Source organism: Zonotrichia albicollis, chromosome 3 (genome assembly GCF_047830755.1).
Source record: "Zonotrichia albicollis isolate bZonAlb1 chromosome 3, bZonAlb1.hap1, whole genome shotgun sequence".
NCBI classification, from domain to species: Eukaryota; Metazoa; Chordata; class Aves; order Passeriformes; family Passerellidae; genus Zonotrichia; species Zonotrichia albicollis.
In genome coordinates, this window is record NC_133821.1 from 88155273 (window position 1) to 88177149 (window position 21877).

The 21877-nt window shown below is 39.5% G+C and overlaps 1 protein-coding gene across 1 annotated transcript; it reads right to left on the minus strand.

The window, feature by feature from the left end:
* Positions 1–6243: 6243 nt before the first annotated feature.
* Positions 6244–11646, minus strand: LRATD1 (LRAT domain containing 1). Its single transcript, XM_074538089.1, has 2 exons — positions 11511–11646; positions 6244–10933 (listed from the first exon to the last, which is right to left on the minus strand). The coding sequence occupies exon 2, from the start codon at positions 10894–10896 to the stop codon at positions 10042–10044; it is 855 nt and encodes a 284-aa protein (XP_074394190.1). The 5' UTR covers positions 10897–10933; positions 11511–11646; the 3' UTR covers positions 6244–10041.
* Between the last annotated feature and the right edge of the window lie 10231 nt (positions 11647–21877).

The following is a 21877-nucleotide window of genomic DNA, read 5'->3' on the forward strand; positions in this document are numbered from 1 at the left end:
AGATCAGAGCCTTTCAGTGTGTTTCTATCACTACTATATGTAGACTAAGATTATAGCTATGCTTAACTAAGACTGGAGATAGGTTAAACATTCCCTGAACCCATTGGAGATCCAGGCATCTTCAGGGAATGACATAGCTGGGACATCCTGTTCCCATTAACTACTGGAAAATGTCTAAGTCAATATTGATTACTGAAATCAGGAGAATCAGATCTTTATGTGGCAACACTGAATTTCACCAAGGTCTGAGAGAACATGGGCTGCTTCACAGCAACCAGATGAGAGCTAGGTTGATTGGCTGCATTGCAGGTTTTATATTTACATCACCTGGTGACACTGACACCATGGGAATTCCAACGACATTTTTAAATATCATTCCATTGGTGATCATTTGTCAGTTTCATGTGCTATTACAGGCCCTCATGAAAGGGCCATTATGTGTTCCACTGTGCCATTTCCAACACTACTCTTTATGTCTGGTAAGTCAGAATTGATTTTTATCTCCACTCTGTTGCATTTGCATCATGATGCGTTGCCCCCACTCAGACATTGGACAAAATGTCATTTGTAGAAGGATCATTCCCCCAACTATCACCCCTGGCTTATTTTTCCTCTGACCAAAGTTGTATTGATTTTTCTACTGCTGTCTTCCCAGCTAGCAGTTAATGATCACACTCAATGTACAGATAATAGAGATGCCAGTATCCTTGTAGGGGTTAGCTGTGATCACACACAGCCATTCTTCTGCTAAAGTACAAAAAAAAAAAAAACAACCAGAGATCCCACAAGCATTGATCTACATAGACACATTTATTTATATGATAATGGAAACCTCACCCAGAAGGGGTAGATTAGTTAATAAATCAGATTTAAAGAATACATTTTCAACCTTTACATCTTCATTCAATATATACAGAGTTCATTTTTAAGATAAACTGCTTAGCAGTTACCTTGTTTCTTTACATGTAGTACACTGTGATAACTTGTATGTTTAAAAATCCTAATATATTGAATATTCGGTAGGATAGAATATTGAATTCTATGTTTTGTAAGATTTATTTTACATAAATAAAAGCTTTTTAAAATATATGAGTAATATTTTCCAAGCTCCACATAATCTGTCCTCAGTTTCTAACTGGAGTCTGCTTTATTTTCAGGAGACGGAATTTTGATAATATTTGGAAAACATAACCAGTCTGACAGGTCTTCGGTGAAATACTGAGAAGCTGAGGTACCACAAATGACTAATCATATTTGTAAAACAGAGCACTGTGAACAAAACTAATTAACAACTCTTTCATGTTTTGAGCTATTCAGTTTGGAACTAGTTCATATAGGGATTGGAATAGTTAAAGAACATGAATTGAGTCTTCCTGTCAATATAGCAACTCTTTTACACTTGAAAAAGTCTGTATTCCTTTACCTTGGCATTTTTTGTTTCAGTAAAGCACACCTGATTTTTTTTTAAGTCTATGAAGGCTGCTAAGCAAACAGTTCCCTAAATATCAGCAGGAATCTTATTTCTATCTCAAAGGAAAAAAATAAATATATGGCAGTCCACATACGAACATGAAACAAATTATTTCTCTGACATTTTTTGTTCCTACATTATTTCCTTTCTCGTTATCTTGGACATTATTCTTAGGAAAGTTATTAAAAGTTCAAAGGTATGTATGAGATTAAGGCTTTCAGGAGAATGAAACTGAAGATCAGTTTTCAGTACTGAGAACTCTTGGAGTATGCAAAAATTTGACATTTCTGTTGCTCTTGGGGTACCTTATCAGCAGACAATGAACTTTGGGTTCCTACAGATTAAAAAACGTTACCAGCGTGCTGTGAAATGGAAAAGCAAAAGATTATCCTCTTTATTCAGTGTACGTACGCAAGCTTCTAGCATGGCAAAATTTAAAGGGTATCATTCCTATAATTGGTGCTTCTAACTCAGAGAAGTTTTATCTGCATGTTTTTATCTGTACACAAAGCACAAGCATTAAAGAACAGCCCAAGATTTCTGCTGAATATGACTTTTCAGAACCTTTTTTTTTTCTACCAGTCTTTTTTTCGCTATTTCTTCAGCTTGAGAGATAAAGTAGGAAACTCTTCTACAGCCCTTAGCTAGAGCTAACAGGATCCAGGCAGTATTTCTGCCAGGAAGAATCTGCCTATTAACTAACCCTTTGTGTAGGGGTCTAGCACCTGACACTCTTTTATATTGCCATAATTAAAATTAGTTGACTGGTCAATTACAGTGAGCTTTTCACTATTAATGACCTTTGATTACCCCTAACTGAAGAATCAATGGTATGAAGTCAGGACAGGCTGGAAATACTAATCCAGAAAGCCTGGAGGGTAGGCTGACATATCATGTAATGAGGTCTGAGTCCAAAGCCAAAGTATTTAGTTCTGTCATATTAACAGTTGTATCATATAGTCTCTGATAAACATAAATAGGTTCTTGCATTCATCTAAGGTACTTCTGTCAGTGATGGCATACCTTAACATGCAATCTAAATTTCTTTAAAGAAGCTGCTGCTGATGCTCTGTCCAATGTTTAAATTACCAGCAATGTTATGGTGGTCCATTATTTGTTAGACTGGATTGAGCTTTAATAGCAACACATTTACTTACTTATTTCAATAAAATATTTTTTATTAAAGGGCTTTGGCTCGATAGATGAGTAAATTCTCTTACTTCCCACAGCCTCTGGAAATGACAGAAGTCTCTGGGCAAGGATTCAGTCCCAATAGTCAGTGATTTCTCGCCATGGGCTTGTACATGGAAAAGGGCCTCATATCACCCTCAGGTGGTTTGATGAGGACAAAGAATTTTGGATAGGTAAAATTCTATCATCCCCTATCCATTAACTAACGTTTCTAAAAGAAGTTAGTATAAGCCCAACCATGTTTCAAATAAGTCTGGTGAAAAATCACTAATGAATTCAATGGACAGTGTCCAGTGTAGTAAGTGCTTTTCACAGTCACACCTTTTAGCCCTTGAAATAAACTTACCAATTCAAAGAAAGATGAGAAAAATCAAGAAATATCAATGCCGCCACTTCTTTACTTTAGAACAACTACACAACAATGGCTGAGTATGTCTGAACAACACTAATAATTTCAGTGATATGATTCCAAAATATTGAACTGAGTGGAAGTACATTCCACATATTATGAAAAAAAACCCTTGTGGCACTATCCATTTAAAGATGCCAAAGAGAAAGATAGATGGATTCTCCATTGGATCATTCTTTTATTTATCAATACACAAGTCAGTAGCAGCATAGTTTGTTCTAAAAGTGTACTTCATTATTGCCAAGTGTAGTGTTTCTTGATAGTTTTCCTCCAGTAAGTAGCAATATGTCAAACCCCACATATTTAACTTACTTCTCTTGATGTCAGAAGACCATGGCATACCCTAAAGAACAAATATTTGAACAGTGCTAAAATCCTGTCGGCAAAGTCTTGGGTACCCATCTGTTACATAGATAATATACATACTGAAATGACTGACATTTGTTACCAATACTAACAAAATAGTCAAGACTGGTTGAGTGTGTATGCATAACACATGGTATGCAAATCTGTATGTATATACAAGTACCTCTATTAGTTATACGTCAATATGCATATAAATTCCTGCCTAAATATTTACAATCAATTAGTATATTTTTCAATCTTAGTTTTTATATTGCTTTCAGCTGATTGAAAGGGCATATGGAAACAATAGGAACATATGGAAGAAAAGATCTGATTTAAGACCAGGTTGTGGTATGTTTACTCATATTGAATAACATACAAGTTATATTCCTTCTGTGGCATAAAATACTCTGCTGTGAAGAAGTGTCACAATACAAAAGTTGGTATTTATTCACACTGTTAGGTATATATTTATTCATCTGCAGTAGTGATGGTGTCACATCAGAACTAAACCTGGAGTTGGATTGTTTAACTTATTTCCAAATTCTACTCCAAGACAGTTTTCTTGAATGAGGGTTACTCTTTTATTTACATAAACTGGGAACAAGCTCTTACCTCTGCTGTATAGAGATTAACAAGAAGGCTTATTGAGGTTTCCCATTTATAAACATTACGCTGCTTAGTTTATCAGCTTAAAAATGGGATTTTTCTAAATGGATTGCCAGTGCCACACTGTATCCAAATAGCATTTAAACTGTGAAAAATTGTTTGCTTCTTAAGGCTGATGAGACACTGCATATTTTACTCACTATTTTGCCCAGGCAGTGGCATGGATCTCCAAAGTGTGAATGGTTTTATGTGTGAGGGGTGCACAGCCACTCACCCTCTTGCACCTTGGAAAAGAGAAAGAATGGGATTTCAAGCTTAGCTCTGAGTATCTTTCTAGAACAGCCTGAAGTTTAACTGCAAATTCTTCCACCCTTTCCTGCTATAGCCACACTGGTTCCAAATTCCACCTGAGTTCCTGTCAAAATAGCTGGAGATATTGGCTCTACAGCAATAAACTCCAGCTGTTTTATTTGTCCCCAACACATCTGCCCACACAGACACATGAGAGAAGTCCAAGGGATGTTTGAAAAGCATTAACCCACTATATCTAGGAAAATGCCAATTTGCATAGATGATTACTATATGTACAAGTAAGAAAATGTAATTAAGGCCCTTATGGTAGACATCACGCACATGAGCCTTCCATAAAATTCCATAGGAGGTTCTTGCTGAGGTCTTGATCTTGGCTATGTCCTATTCCTTGATTTTAGTCAAAAGTTAATGCCACATGAAGAGGAGAGATCTTTTATTCTAAAAATCCTGATCCGGCAAACAGTTTTACATACATGCATCATTTGTAGAACCAGAAATGCCCCAAGGTTCCATAATTAAAATATGAAAAAAACCCCCAAACAACTATATTCTTAACCTGAATGGACTCAGCTAATGGAAATTCTATCATTCCTCTGGACATATTAACTTATATACATTTGTGCTTGATGCAAAATACTTAAAACTAAAAAATTAAAGTGCATATTACTAGCTGCTCAATTATAAATCCTTTAACAAAAAAATAGCTTATTTCTCAAAGGCAAATATGAATAAAGTAACTGTTAACTTCAATGGAATTTCTATATAAAAAAATAGAACTTTACTGGGGATTTGGATTATTTAGACTGATAACAGTACTTATCAAAAGAGAGAATGTAGAATGCCACAACCACTTTGAAAAAATACAGCACTGGCAGTTTATATCTGTATAGATTATATCTATATAATCTGGAAAAAATCTGCAGATATGCCCAGTAACAGAAGATTCTTGGTTCATTCCCTTTTTCAGCCTAACATCTACACTACTCTCTTTTTGATTTACTAGCAGTTCAGTAAAGTATCTGTTCCCAGTCAGTATGCATTAATTTTCTTGACAATAAACTTGTAAAAAATTCTGACACCTCAAACTAATATTGAGTCAGAAGATCCATGAACGTAGGGCAGCTTCACATATTAAATTTGAACTCATAGGACAGAAAAGTTAAATATTTCATAATAATAAGGCAAGCAAATAAATTCCACACTTGCCATGGAAACACTGACACTCAAACTAACAGCAGCACTTGATCACACTCTAGTCATGTAAAGCTATTTTTTAGACCTTAATTCTGCAGTGAAAATCCCTCAGCATTGCAGCCCAATCATACCTCCTTAAGTATTTCTGGCTTACTTCTTTGGCACTGGGACTTCTATCTTTCTCCTGGGTTATAAAGCAGGAAGCAGAGTGTTTTCACACCATAAGCAGCAGCATATAGAATGTTTTAGCCACATCCAAGTATAATTATGGGCAGGATACTGTCCATATCCTACTCTAGTAGAAATCTTTCACAGAAAATAACTAAATCTTGAAATTAGCAGTAGCTTCCCCAGACAACTATGTCCTGTGCACCTGCAGACAGAGGGTGGGGAGCTTGGCAGGCTGAGGCCCCTGATCCCACACGACGCACTGTGTGAGGCAGCATTGCCTCAACTCCAGCAAACACGTATGGAATTACAGACGTTCAACACATCGCATAAGCGAGTCTATAAACTCCGCCAGTTTTGCACATTACTTACCTGAAGTAATGAAAAGAAATGAAAGACACTTACTCAAAACGAGGCAAGAGGACTAAGAATGTAAACATTCTAGCACAGACCAAGGGCCACTTCTTGTCACACCCCAAAGGCCATGTCTTGTTGCACCCTACTTTTAACCTGAAATCCACTATACGGATCAATAGCATATGCCATAAAAAGCATGCTATGAGAGTTTTGGTTTAGGTTTGGTCTGTTGTTTTCTTTTTTTTTTCCCTCTCCATTTTTTACAACCATAACACTTGAAAGGAGAAAAAGAATCCCAAGAAAATGAAAACAAAGTCCTCGGGTGATATGAGGATGGAGACAAAATCTGACAGTAGCAAAACCTATTTTGCTACCCATCCTTAGAGTCCTCTTCCAGTATGTACAACCAAGAAGCAGTAAACATTCTGGTCATGACAGGAAAACATTTCACAAAGGCTCTCTATCTTTCTAGAGGAATGAATTGAATTTTTCAATAAAATGTTAAGTCTCAAAGCAATTCAAAAGATTGCATTTCAAGAAGAGAATCATATCTAAGCAAAAGAAATTCTATAGAACTGTTACTCAAATAGCTAACAGAAAGCTTGAAATGTGACACAGAAGAAAGACTGCAAAACATCTTGACATTGCTGTCATATTACAAGTCAGTACTTCAAGAGCAATGAATAAGATGTAAATATTTACCCTAGGTAGCTAGACCAAAGAATGTAAACAGATTCCAGAGATAAAATACAATTTTTCAATATCTTTAGTGCTGGAGATGGAAATGTTAACTCTGCCAGGCCCACTGATCCTGAATGATGAATACAATCAATTACATTTTTTACCTGTCAGTCATTCGCATCATTGCCTTTTTGCAGCTGACTGCTCCCTGTCTTCCAATTCTTGTTTCAAGGCACTGAACAACTTTTTATATTCACTTTTCATTCAGTCTTTTTAACAGATTCCCTACTGCCATCTCAGGTTAACACTGCTTGACAAGGAAACTTGTCTGTTTTCTTCCCATATGTTTCAGTGCTGCCTGTGTCCATGGTCTCCCGTCTCTCAGAAAGGTGGCTCTTCTGGTCTCTGAAGTGTCATCTTAAATCTCACTCTTCCTCAAGCTCCACAAATTTTAACCACCTCCTAACAATCTGATGCAAAGTTCACTGGTCAGCAAGAGCCATTAACTTCAATGGGCTATGAATCAGGACCAGATTGCTGCCAGTAGCTCTGGACTGAAGTCTAGCTAAAGAAAAACAACAACAACAAAAAAACTGTATTGGTACCCTTGTTGCTAATTACAGACTGCTACTTGAACACAGTCATGACAATACTATATCCTTGGTCAATATCAGCTCTTGCTATTTCCAGTATATTTTCTCTAGTCCTTATGCAAAGGACTAAGGCCTTACATTGTTGTACCTTTATTTGTACAAATTCAGAGTGATGCCAAAGGTCGCTCACAGAGCTTGAATAAATAAGCATACACTCACTCCTATGATTTCTTTTATATACTACAAAATACCATTCTACATCTAGCTGGGTAAAACAAGGAAAATCATCACATTTATGAACCAGGTTACTAAATAATTGCAAAAAAATCCACCATTAAAATGGGGTTTAGAATGAGAGTATTCAGAAAGCACAGTGAAAAGTTAAAATTTAGTGTGTTTTTAATTCTCACTAGTGAGGACATGAAAGTCTGATCTTCCAAGGAACTTCTGTCTAATCCCATTAATCTAACAGCAATTTGAAGAAAAAGCATTCCAGAACTCAAAAATAACACTATAACTCTATGTTATTCTTGTTCATTCATAAACATTCTGGTACTTGTTCCCTCTTCATCTAATTCTCCCTGCCTCTTGCAACCTCAGATCTCTAATGCATATTTTTATAAGGGAAAAAATCAAATTAATTGCTTTTGCCCATCTTTCCTTCTTCTATCAGTTTTTAATATTTTGCAAGTGCCTTGTAAACTCAATGCCTTTCTGCAATCCCACAGTGCTCCAACCAAGTGGTACAGGGAAATCAGTTCTAAAAGAGGATTTAGGCAATCTAATGTACAACAATAAAATACACAAACGCTAGGTAGAAGATTCTGTTCATGTCATGGGAAAAGTTATCATCAGCCACTACTCCCTACATAAAGCTAAAATATTATACATTTATTAAAAAGTATGATGTGGTTTGAGGCTATTTCAATAGTATTTGAGAGTAATTACAATTCACATTTTTACCCCATACTGTACTAAGCAAGGTACTTTAGGGGAAATGATAAAAGTAACACTGCCTATTACCACATACTTTTGCCACATGTGTTAGCAAGGACAAAGCCAATTCAATGATCTTCACCAAAGAGGTGCAGTTTTGAGGGTACAGGTTTTTGTTTGCTTTTTCTTAAAGACATTTAGGCTAACACTTTTATTATAATGAAGTACACTCCACCCTCACATCTTCAGCTATAGTAGGCAAATGCTTTGTAGAAATGAAATTACTGTTGCAACAAGGTTGCTTATGACATTGTTTAATACAAAAAAAAAAAAAAAAAGAGTTGGGACACAGTACATTGATAGGGGGTGGAGTGTATCATAAATATATACAAAAGAGCGCTATTACTTCTGTCATCTGACATTTATGTGGAAAGAAAGAACAAAACCAAATGCATTTTCTTTTCAGCACTGATACATGCAAAGACAAAATTACAAGTTATATGCAGCTCAGGATAATAAAAAAAAATGCCCCAGTATACTTTTTTAGATTTTTTTAAAATATATTTAATTCTCTGATCTTTCACTTCAAAACTTAGAATTAAGCAATGAGTGAACAGGATCTGAAATACAGACAAGGCATTGCTCACATCACATTAAAAGGCATCTTTTAAATGCTGCTGTGGCTTTCTAAACTTACAGTGAACAGAATTTTTAGTTGCTGGGAATTTGAAATGCAAGATGAACTTGGCCACATTACATCTATTTCTTGAAGTGGAATTGTAAATACACAATTTTGCTGTTCCAATGAGGCAACATGCAGAATTCAAAATTGTTTCTTGCAGGATTCCATTGACCTGTATATGAACAGATATCAAAGCAGTGGTACAAAACCCACAGCTCAAGCATAAAATCCTAGTGCCTGAATCTCTGAGTACACTGTTCTCCAAAATACACCACTTCCTTTTAACCACTGAATTTAGTTTTAGGAGAACAGCTGCTCGCCAACTTTTTTTTTTTATTATTAAAAAAAAGAAAAAAAAAAGGCAGGGAGGGTGGGAGGAAGGAAGAGGTGGAAAGAGCTCATGCATTATGATGATATTTAGCAGAGAGCTGCCAACACAAAGCAAAGGCAAATATTTCAAATGTGATAGATTTCAAGCAGAAATGTCAAAGTATTTTCTCCTAGTAAACAGCTTGCCAGAGTTGGATGGGACAAAATTTGGGTTGCAGCTACAGGCTGAAGCAGCAGTGTGGAGAAACAAAACAAACAGGCATTTACCCTCCACCCCAGTACCCCCTTTCTCTCCCAGTTAGAAAAGTATGACTGATGCTTTTGGTTGGCCACAAGGCAAATATTAGCTAAAATCTTATTTAGCTACATCCACATCCACAGTCCCAGATGCTTAAAACTTATCATGGATTAAAGCCATGAAATAAAAATTTAAAAAGAAATTTCAATTTGAAATTTTATTGGCATGTTGCTAAAATGGTCAACATCGATTGACAGGAGAGACTTTGTCCACATACTCTGAGAACAGCCTTCCTGCACCTCCCCCCTCTCTTTTCTTCCTCTCGCTCTTTCAGCATTAATGCTATTAAAAGCCAAACAAAATACTGGCTATGGGTGTAAAGAATGCTGGTTTTTTTTGGAATGTTGCCATGGATCCTGCTTCCAGTCGCGTCCCACGGAAGGAGGGTGCAGCCTCCTGACTCTACGGCAGGCTGGTCTCCCCGGGCAGGGCAGAAGGAAGATAGCCACGTTCTCCTGCTCCTCCCTATTCTTTCCCATCCACTATAGCCAGGTCCTTGATCACCCTCAGTTTGCCACTGGCATCGATCCTGCGCTTCTCGCGTATTAGATCCTCCAGGCTGTGGAACCTCACCGTATGCACCTTGTTCTCCGCCAAGTGGATTTTGAGATAGTAGTGCTGCTGGTGCTGGGTGCCAGCAGCCGCCTGCAGCTCCCCCCCGGCTTTGAACTCCCGTTTCCCGAAGCGGCACCAGGCGGCGAAGCTCTCGGAGTTAGTCCAGCAGATCTCGTCGCTTTTTAAGCCCAGGTGCCCGCAGGCGTTCTGCACCACCAGCTCGGCCACCAGCGGGCGGAAGCGGTACCAGCTATTCACCACCCGGCCCACGTTGCCCGCGGCCGCCTCGTACAAGCTGTCCTGGCGGATCTGCCCCTGGTGCAGGTGGATGATCTGCCCGCCGCCCACGTACACGGCCCAGTGCGGCGGCGGGTGCTCCGACGGCCCCAGGTAGAGCAGCTCCAGCAGGTCCCCCGGCTTGCAGAGGGCTGGCAGGGCTGACACCGAGTAGACGCTCAGGTCCCCAGCCTGGGGGCCGCTGCTGACCTTGGAGAAGATGCATTCCTGGCCGTGGAAAGCGGAGAACTGAGTCTCGTTCAGCACCAGCTGGTGGTGGAGGTGGTGGGTGGGCGTCTCCTGCCCAGGGCTGCCGGAGCCCTTCACGCCGTACTTGTCTGGCTGGCCTCGCTCGTCCAGGTCCTCCTCCTCATCCGAAAAGAAGTAAGCCACCCCGACGCGCAGCTCGTCCTTCTCGATCCCCGAGGGGTCCCCGGTCGGCAGCTCGCTGTAATTCAGGTGGGTGATGCGATCCAGTTGATTTCCCATCAATGACAGGGCGAGGCGAGGGCAGAAATCGCCGGATCTAAAGGAGGGTGGGGTGGGCAGACACAGAGAAGAACAAGAGATGGGAAGGAGAGTGCACGCAGAGGAAAGAAAGAACGAAAGAAAAAAGATAAATAAAGGCACATACAAAAGATTTCAGCGATTCCGCCCTAAGACCCCATCCCTCCCCGACTCCTTCCCTCCCCTTCCTACAAAGGAGAAACTCCCAGTGCGGACCCTTCCCCCTATCCCCGGGGTGCGGGGCAGGGCAGAGCCCCGACTCCGGAGCGGCGGCTCCGAGCGCCGGGAGAGCCTCCCCGCCGCCCGCCGCCTCAGCGCGGGGGGACGGAGTTGCACCGTGAGTCTCCGCTCTGCAAGGGGAGAGGGCTCCGGGGGCTCGGGGAGGCTCCGGCCGGAGGGTCCCGAGCCTCTCCCTCCAGCGGTGCGCAGCCGGACCCCGCTGGGTGCGGGGAGGTGGCAGGAGGAGCGCACGGCCCCGGAGCTGCCAGCCCTGCCCGCCCGGTGCCGGCAGCCCGGCCGGGACCCCGCAAAGCACAGGCAAAGAGCAGGCGATCGGCACCCCCTGCCCGAGGGGTCCCTCCCGTCCCCTTCCGTACCCGTGGTCGCCCAGCGCCAGAACCCCCCCAAACTCCTTTAAAGTCGTCCTGTCCCCATGGGCGCCGCAGAGGAAGCACCACCCGTGCTCGCCGCCGCCACCCGGCTCCTTCGCCCGCGCCGCTCTGGGCTGCCCGGCCCCTCCGGCGAGGATAAGTAGCGGCGGCGCCACTCCCGAGCCCGCCCCGGCCGCGCTCATTGGCCGCGCCCGGCGGCGGCGGGGCTGGGCCGCGGCTCTGCCCCCCCGGGCCCCGCTGCTGCTGCCACGCCGGGCCCGCACCCCGGGGGGCCCCCGCCGAGCTCTGAGCCCCGGGCTGGCCCCCCCAAGCCCCGACCCTCGGGCTGCCCCCACCGAGTCCCGACACCTGGGCTGCCCCCACCGAGCCCCGGGCTGCCCTCGCCGAGCCCCGAGCCCCGGGCTGCTCTGGCCGAACCCGGGGCTGCCGCAGGCGGTACGTCCCGGGGAAAGGAGGTTGAAGATCGTGCCCATCCCGTGAAGCCGCTGCATTGGACAGAAGTAAAAAAGAAAGAAATAAAAATAAATAAAAAAAAAAAAAAGAGTATTTCCTACCAAACCAACCCGCCCAGGAGGGACGCAGGTGGCCAAGAGTTGCTCTGTCCCTCGAGGCTGCAAGTGGGTGCCCCTCACCTCGCTTCAGCAACCCCAAGTTGCACCTGTCCGGTCTGAGCTGATCTCCTGGGCTTCCTTTTGCTGAGGAGAGAAGTACTTGCAGAAGGCTGTTCCTCTCGCCTGTTACACCTCCAATTTTAGGACGGCATGAAGTGCCTTAAGGAGGTGCCTCTCTCTTGCTGTTGTCTAGATGTGAATTTGGAATGCTTGGTGTTTGGCAGTAGGTGAGATGACTCTGTCCACATCTGGACAAAGTAGCAGTTGAGGATTGTCGTCAGATGTGACTAGAAGACATGCTATGGCTTAAGTAAAAAGATGAGTCTGTCTGGCAGTAGCAGTCCACTTCCTCCGAAAATGTATACAATCTAAAAATCTGTCATCTGTAGTAGCTACTGACAATATACACTTTTGCACCTAATTTTGCACATTATGGATACATAACTCAGAAATTATTTGTTCATTTGACCACTCTTTCCCCTGTGAGGCTGTGTCAATGATGGGATTGTAACCTGGTCCTTCTGTGTTCTTAGTCTTGCTACATAACTGTGTGAAATTTTGAGAAGTGAGAATTCAAATATTAAAGACACTTCATGAAAAAAAACAACTAATGGCATTCTTTGATTCAGATGTGAATCATAGTGAAGTACCATTTTTAGCTGGAAGTAAATCTACTCATTTCTTTGCAGTGAAAATAGTTTTGTCATGTAGCCATAAGTATTTTTGCTTTCAGTGTTTATGGATAATATCTCTCTTTGCTGCTGTCCTTTTCCCACTCAGTCTTCAGGTTTAGTTAACTGAGAACAATAATGCTATCACTTTATTCTCATCATAGAAAGACATTCATCCTTAAAAATAGTGAATTTCAGTTTTCCGAGGTTCATGCTGTATACCTGTGTTTGTATGGATCAAATGCTGAATTTTTTAGATAAATGTGTTTGAATGATCCTTTTCTTTTTCCATTCAAATATTGATATAGCTGTCTTTCTAGAATGGCATCTTTTTGTTCTCATTATTTTTTTTAGCATATGTAAAGGCATCCCATCATAAATGGAGGAGAAAAAAAAGATGTGTTTAGTGAAATTCAAAGACTGACGTCAGTTATTTTTTCACTGTGGCAATTTTACTAATCTATTGATGATTACAGACTTCCCATGTCTCATAAACTCATGGGTTGTGGTCTGAGACTCACGGGAATTAAGCTGACTTGCAGCAGTTAAGGATGTAGCATTCTGCAGAATCAGGAAGAATATTTGAAAAAAAAATTAAAAATGAAGATTGTTTTCTAATACGTGCTTTTTAAAGTTTCAGAGGACTAACCATAACAGATGGATGTTATTTATCTCTAGAATTGTGTAAATACATTTCTAATGATTGTCAGAAATTGTATGTTCTTTTACAGCATGACCTTCACCAACTGCAACATTTTAAATTAAATTATGAGGACACTAATAGGTTTAGAGCTAAGGCTGTAAAACAGTGTTTAAATATTTTGATTTATTTTAAAAAACTGTTGATGTGTTTCATTTTTAAAGCTAGTCCAAGTTGAAAGCCATTTTCTGTAGACCTTGATCGACAGTTTCTGTTTTCTAAACACTTTACATTTTTCCCGTTTAAAGTCTGCATCTTTTTAGGTTGCACTCGCACAGTTCACACTTCCCACGTTTGCCAATCATCAAGGCTATGTGGAGTAATTTTTAGATAGTTCTAAACAAACAAAACATTATTTCATCCTTTCCATGCAAAACAGTGGAGAACAGACTGCTTCAGCAAACTGCAGGTGCAGAAGCATGGAGTCTGGGTATAGGAAAGGCTCTGCCCTTCAAAACAGGAGGAGTATCTCCTGCCAAATTTTAACCTTTTTTTTTGGCAATCCCCTGTGCTTTTGCAAGTCTGCTCAATGAGAGTATTCCGTCTCTTGTGGAAGCACTTACAATCCCTTACAATTGACCTCTCTTCATGACCTCTATTCAACACACTTCCAGCACCCATTTCTTTGTTTCATTTCTGTTCTCTTCTCTGTACACTGTCTCATCAGTGCTTTGTGCTCTACCACTACCCCTCAGAAAGAAATTCTCCCTCAGTTTGTCTTCAGTCACAGTTTTATGATAGTGTCAAGAAGTTCACTTAAAAAAAGAAAACACATACAAAAAACTCCCATCAACCAACAAACCCCAAACTTATATGTAGCTGTGATTAAAGGACACTGCTGGAGATGCCTTTTTTGACTGACCTAATTTGATTAATGAATTTATTATCTGCTTTAGATGTTTAACTTCTGAGTGCTTCCTTAGCAAAGCAGTGAGTGCAGGCTTGGTTGCTCTTAGCCTCAGCCTCATAAACTGGGGTCATAATCTCTCCTTGCACCAGGACATGGGAATTTACAATCCTCCTAGAAAGAAACCTGATAACATCATCATCTCTGGCTTTGTCCTGGTCTACTCTGAGAGAGTGAATTTATATTTTTCCATTGCTATTTTTTCTTTTTGTGCCTTTTTCCATACTTGGCATTTTGAAACTGTTGCATTTATATTTAATTTAATACAGCAAAAACCCTTGAAATATGTGGCAAAATAGATAATCAGTAGCTTATTTTTTAAACCTTATTTTTTAAATGTTCTTTTCATCCTGCCTTGCACTGAGCTTTGGAGCTTTGGACCCCTGTTGCTAAAAGTGGAGTTGCAACCACCCTTGATTTTAATGAGTAGAGAACATTTGTGCAGAAAAATTTAGGAACACATGTTTCAAAAAACAACCAGAGATAAAAAAATTGATGATATGGGTCGTAAGTTTCCTATCTGTTCTGAACTTTAGATTGTAGAAATCTGTCCATTACAATCCTGTTAACATAGAATCTCAGAGGCCCAGAAGCTCTTATCTATTTCAGGAACTCTACACTTGGTAGAAACTAAATACAATTTCTACATCTAACTAGTCTGAGAGAGTTGTGAGGTTTTGGGTGGGCTGAGGGAGCTGGGCCAGTTCAGCCTTGGGGTTACTGAGGGAGACTTCATCAGTGTCTATCAGTATCTGAAGGGAGGATGTCAAGGGGATGGAGCAGCCTCTGCTTGGTGGTGCCAGGCAACAGGACAAGAGGCAAGGGCAGAAACTGATGCACAGGAAGCTCCACCTGAACATGAGGAAGAAATTCTCTACTGTGCAGGTGGGCAGACACTGGAAGAGATTTCCCAGAGAGGCTGTGGAGTCTCCCTCACTGGAGATATCGAAGAACTGTCTGCACACAAGCCTGTGCTATGTGCTCTGGGATAATCCTGCTTGAGCAGTGAGGTTGGACCAGATGACCTGCTGTGATCCTTTCCAGATTTTGGCCCTTCAGCCTTGGACAGCTTTTGCTATTTTTGTGCTGTGATGGTGAAATATAAAATGTGAAAACTCAAGAAGATAACTGTGGTCACAGTTGTTCTTTTGCTTCTTTTCTGCTCTCCTACTGGCTTCTGGTGACTTCATGATTCTTGCATTCACAGGGTCACTTGTAAGTAGAATTGTCCAGGACGTGTTTTTCAGCCCTGAGGTACAGTATAACCACATAATTAATTGTCTGTTTGAATGTTCTAAATTCAAAAATCAAATAACTGCATCCAAACTACCTCTTAGGAATTATTCCTAATCCATTTTAATCCCTAAAATGCATGAAAAATAGTATATGACTTGTGCCAAAGCTTTTCAAAAGGCCGTGCTACCAATTAATTTTATGAATAATACTAATTTTATGAATAATACTTCACTGATCCTTGTGCTGGGCCTGTGTAGTCAACTGCTTGGACTCTACCCAGCTCCTTTCTATTAAATAACACTTTTAAGGACTCCAGACTTAATTTCTGATCAAGTGATACAACCAAAAAGATATTGCAGTAGGAAGGATTTTGAGGAGGAATGGGAAGAAATACCTGAATTTAAAAGTGTTCATCTTTGGAAAGTTGTTATGTAGACAGAATCCCAAATGGATTAGCCACTTCTAAGTCCTCATAGAGCAGCAGATCAGGGTGTTGGGCAGGGGCAGGGTTTGGGGAGCTGGAGTTGCACCAGGTGCAGCCTCCCAGTGCCCTGGCAATAGGGGAGGAGCAGGAGGGCTGGGCTGGGGCCAGAGGAGGCCAAGCTGAGGGAGGTCATGGCAGTGATGCTGCAAGGCCATCCCAACTCAGCAGCCTGATCCAAGCATGGGCCAGAGCTCTGGTGCAGCTCCCAAGTCAGGGCCTGAAGCCCCCTTCTAGCTCCTCAAAACTCTTTCTCATTAACTTTGCTTTTCTTCTGGACATCTTATCCAAGGTTCATCTTGTCAGGCCTGATCTTGAACAGAAAATAGCAGACCCCGAGGTAGTGATGGAGGAGTTTGTAGATCTTGCAGTCAGATCCCTGACAGTAGCATCATATTCATTCTTTGGAGTATGAAAGAAAAATAGCTGATGGACTAGATTTTCATTTAGATGTCTGTGTCTGTACACTAAATGGAAACTGAACTAAATTCATAGGCTTTTTTTTCAGGGGGGATGATGTTATAGCTTAAATTACTATTATAAGCAAAGAAGCCTACCTCTTGATTTCAACAATATCATTTGTAAACTTTGGACGAATTGGGTGTTGATGACCAGGATGAAGTTAGATCAATTAACAGTGAATTTTATTTCTTGATCTATTTCCCGGATTATGTCTTCCTCAAAGTTATTTTGAGCGTTTCAGAATGTCACCATTTTCATCTAGAGACAGAAAAAACTAAACAAAAAACCGACAACATCAAAACCCCTTAAGCAGACATGACCACGGTCAAATAAAGAGAATTCACTTATTCATAGTAGACTATTACACTTAGGCAAAGCTTTTTTTTTTTTTTTAGATATGGGAATGTAGTCTTAAAGTTCATACTATTTTCATAAATTTTATTTTGTGTCTGTGTTATGAAATAATATAAAATCTAGTCTGGCCTTGTGGGGAACTTAACCAAGTGATTGTAGCAACAGAAGCAGTGGCTATGTGTTTGAAAGATCTTGGTAAAGCAAGCTTGATCTTAAATTTACTAGTTTAATCATATATAGCTCCAGGTAGATTTAGTATAAGAGAATTTTTATGATCTCATTTTTATTTAAAATTTATTTAGCTCATTTGGGCTTGGGCTTTATTGACTAGTTGGTTGGGTGTTTTTGGTTTGGTTTTTTTTGTTTTTTCAGTAAAGATGCAGTTTCATATTATGTTTAATAATGAGTAAGAGGATTCGAATTGATTGCAAACTTTCACCCCATCTACCTACTTCCTGAGCTTCTTTTACAGCTTATTCTGTGATCATGTAGTTCTTGAATCCACAGCACTGCTATAATAAAATGTTGAATATCTGCCAGAAGAAAACATCTTTTTTAAAGGTGTTGGCACTCTGGAGCTGGTGCTCTGAAACAGTCATGAATATTGTTCCCTTCTGAATATAGGATTTTAACATGGCTTTAATAAAGGTGGTTACATTGTTCATTCTGTAAAAGGAGAATAATAATGGCAGTCTACTAGGAAAATTTCCACAGTCTCCTCTAGTCTTGCTACAAATAAATCTGAAATAAAAATGACATTGTAATGTTTGTACTGGGAAAAAATATCTCCGGAAAGAAGTGAAACTTCAAAAAATAAGCTGCTAGGAAAAAAAAAGTTTCAAAAAGGCTTGTAATTGTATTCTAATGCAATCTTGTTAGGTGGGCTCCTGTCACACGGCAGATTAGCATTTTGATGTCTTTCTTCAATTAACACTTTGTAATTGCAGACAGGGTTTCCTAAATCTGTTTTAAAGATTGGAAACCTTTTCAGAAATATCAGACCATAAGGAATAAAGTTGTGGTTCTTCACGAAAATTACATTTTAAGTGTATGAATCTCCACTGATGATATGTTAACTTTATCCCTAAATGGCTTAAAAAGAAAGAGATAATAAATATATTTCCAACTGCACACTGGTTACTTAATTATGATTATCTTATTATTAGCTCTTTCCCAAACTACTAAAAGAGAAAAGGCAAAATGTTTTCTTAAGTATGACATGACATTTTCTTGCATTTTCCCTTTAAAACTAGTGAGATTATCCACTATACTTTCTTTTTTTTTCCTTTTTTTTAATTGTAAAGCTGTACACAACCTAATATCTGTCTGCTTCTATTATAACAGGGTTATTTGCTTGATTTTTTTACATTTTCATATGTGCTTTGGGATCCTTTATTAAGTCATTGTTCTGTAACTGCATTCTATTATAATTTCACTCATTTTTAATAATATGTATGATATTTCTGCTGCCCTGAAGGACTCCCATGAAAATTAAATGTTGAAATAAAATGAGCATCCAATGTTTCTTTTTATTAGGCTAGTTAATATTTTATAAAATGTATTTTATCTGTGAGTCTTTCAATACCTGAAGTTGAAAATGACTTTCTAAATATTATAGGCACTAACAAATACCCCTTGACTGAATAGCAAAGCAGAAATTCAATCTCTGTGACACTTGCTATTCATAAACATTTTGATATTCACTCTCATGGTTTATGCTGCTAGCTGAACCCTTTTGACTGAGTTGCAGAACTAGATTCAGTAAGGGAATCATACCTTGCTATATATGAAAACCTTTTGAAGGGAGCTCCTATTTTTCTTTTTCAAATACAGAGCCCAGTCCTGGAGACCTAAATCATTCAAGTTGCATATCAATTTTAGGGCCAGCATCATCCCGCCTACAACTAGAAAAGGCTGTCAGAGATACATGCGCACACTTTTCTTTGAATCCGGTGAGATTTCTGTCTGCATTTGAAGAAAAAATACAGCTGTAGATGCTTAGGAATGACAAATGCATACAATTAGAATCCATTCCATTTACTAAGGGATATAGATACTGAATAAATTCATTGAGATTGCAGGGTGATGCCATTAAAAATAAGTTTCTGCTCAACAAAAATTGAATAGCCCAAATTTGTAATTTCAATATTATTTCCAGTAGTCATTTCCAAGCTACATTTTCCCAGTCTCCAAACAATCTTGGGTTCATTGGGTCGTGTCTATTCATGTATATAATTCTTTCACCTAAAAGTCTGTCTCAGCTAATTGGCTCACAGGTTAACCCTGTTATCTTCATACTGTGTTTTTCCTGATTGTGTGCATACAAAACTATTGTTTACAGGATTTTTTAGAGTTGTAGCATACTAAACTGTAACCAGCTACTTTATATATAATACATAAATGAGTGTAGACTACAGCTCATTTTACTTAGCTGTGTTGTTCCTTCAATAATAATGGAAGAAAAAAGCCATGAAAAATTTATGTTTATCCCTAAGTTTAGAAGATGCATCATGATTTGAACATGATCTGGACAAGTTGCATAAGGTGTGACAGTAGTACCTTAACTTCTTCTTCCCCCTTTTAAAAAAGCAGAAATAAATTTCCTTTTAGGAGAGAAAAAATCTGACTGACAGGAAAGAAAAAAATATCTGACTTGAGACAAGACTGGTTTTGTAGCAGTTTGTTATACTCTTAGCTGTGGTAAAAAGTCTTTTAGTGACCCTGGTCACATCACTGAGACTTAGGCTGGTGCCATCAATTATTATTTAAAGAACTAGAAGCACTTTTCTGTTTAAAACATGGGCATATTACTTATCTTAGGTGTCAGAATTCTGTGTTTATTGCCTCATGTAGCCACAGTGGTTTAAAACTCTGTAATTCAGTTTAAGTGTGTCCATATAAGTTAAGGCACACTACAGGCTATCTGGCTATTTTCCAGTTACCATGTTGTAACAGCTCTTGTTGAGAAAATTATTCAAAGAAACATGAACAGAACTTAGAGATTAGAGTACTCATATGAGGGCAAACGAACCTGGATTCCTATTTCTGTTCCTGTAGTTCAAAGACCATTTAATGGAAATAGCCTTAAGATAAGAATGTTCATCCAAAAATAGGTGATTCGATGTTTCCAGGTGTCATGGTTTTAGATTTTACTGGTGATTATGGATTGGGTGGTCAGATGCATCACAATTTGTGGCAAGCATGTTTTAAAACCTCATGATTTCATGCTGTGCTCGGGCCTGAGGTGGGAGGTTGGTGTTGCAGAAGAGCACAGAGGAGGATCCCCGGGGACTTAGCAGGAGTGAGTTCACAGCGGGGCCCTGTTGATAGGTGCTGTGCTGCTTATGTTCAGGAAACTTCAGGCATGCCTCTAATGAGAAGCACTAACCTCTTGTAAACTCAATCTACTCTCTCTCCCGTGTTTAAGTGCCTCCAAGTTTAGGCGGCAGCTGTTGCTTTGCTTTTCAAATCACAGTTTCTGCCTAAACATCTCCATTTTCTCCAAATCCTTATTTAGATGTTGAAATCCGTTATTGGCTCTGTCCTTAATCTCTGTTCTGTTTACCTTCTCCTATGTAAATGGGAATATTCATGCTTCTTTCACCTCGCAGAAGGTATTATGTGTTGCCTGATAGCAATTACACAGGACAAGGGCTGTCTCCAGGGGAGACATCTCTCCAGGGCGCGTATGGGGTGAAATACAACAAACATGGGATATGGGGGTACTGTCAAATGCAAATAAACTTCAGTAATATAACTACATACTTATTTCATTTCACTTTCCTGATCCTTAGACCATCATAGATGTTTTCTATACGGTGCTGTAAGAATTATATTATTTTGGATGTCATCAAGTTTTTAGGGTAATAATCCATAGTAGAAATGAAATTCTGTGTGTGAAAGCATGGTCCATGCAGCCTCTGTGCTGTGTTTGCAGAGTTTGAGAGGATTGCTAATGATAAAAGGACTTTGAAGACTTTGATCCCAGGGATAAGCTTGTAGAGATTGTTGTTCTGTGGCCATTTCATGGGGAGATAATCACCTTAGGCTGAAATAGTAACCCATGTCCAGAATATGGTGAAATTCACAATTATACACCCCTGACATGGCCAGTGAATCTTTTAGCTCAGTTAAAAAAAAAAAAAAAGACAGCTTATAAGTTCTGAAGTTTTCCAAACTTTACCAGACATTAAACCTCTCCCCCACCCCAAAAAAAATTAACCTATGAAAGTACGATTTTCTATTAAGTCAATGTTTTTGACCTGAAGGATGGGGTTTTTTAAAATATACTCTTTTTTTTTTTTTTTTTGAAAAAGGAGATAATTATATATGAAGCATAAGAAAGTGGAAAGTAAAATTTTCTATTGAAAGATGAGGGTTTTTTTTCGTAATTAATTATAATGAATAAATGCTAATGTCAAAACAAAATATTTAGAATCTTAAAAATGCTGAATATATTTGAACTGAAAAGTTTTGCTGAATTTAACTTGGACTTGAAAAATGTTTTGTATGACTGAGTAACATATTTCTTTATACACAGATTATTTGCCAAAAGAAAAAAAAAAAGTAGCTGTTTTAAATAAAACATCCTGACAGCAGCATGCCAGCTGAGTTTACAACTGGAGTCATACAGTATTGGACACATGAATACTTTTCCAGACCAGAAGCAGAGCATTCCTTGCAACCCCACAGATACCTGTACAGGGAAACTGGGCTTTGATAACCTACCCAAATCAAATATGATTAAGCCTTATTATCTAGTTGAGGTGTCTAGTTGAGGATTACAGATAAATGAAGCTAATAAAGAGGAAAGAGTCTGAAAAGATCCAGCTGTAATAAATTGAACTGAAAATGGTGTAAATCAGAAATGTTCATCTCAGCTTTAACTGGGCCCATGATTCTTAGTGCATAATTTATTTGACACATTATT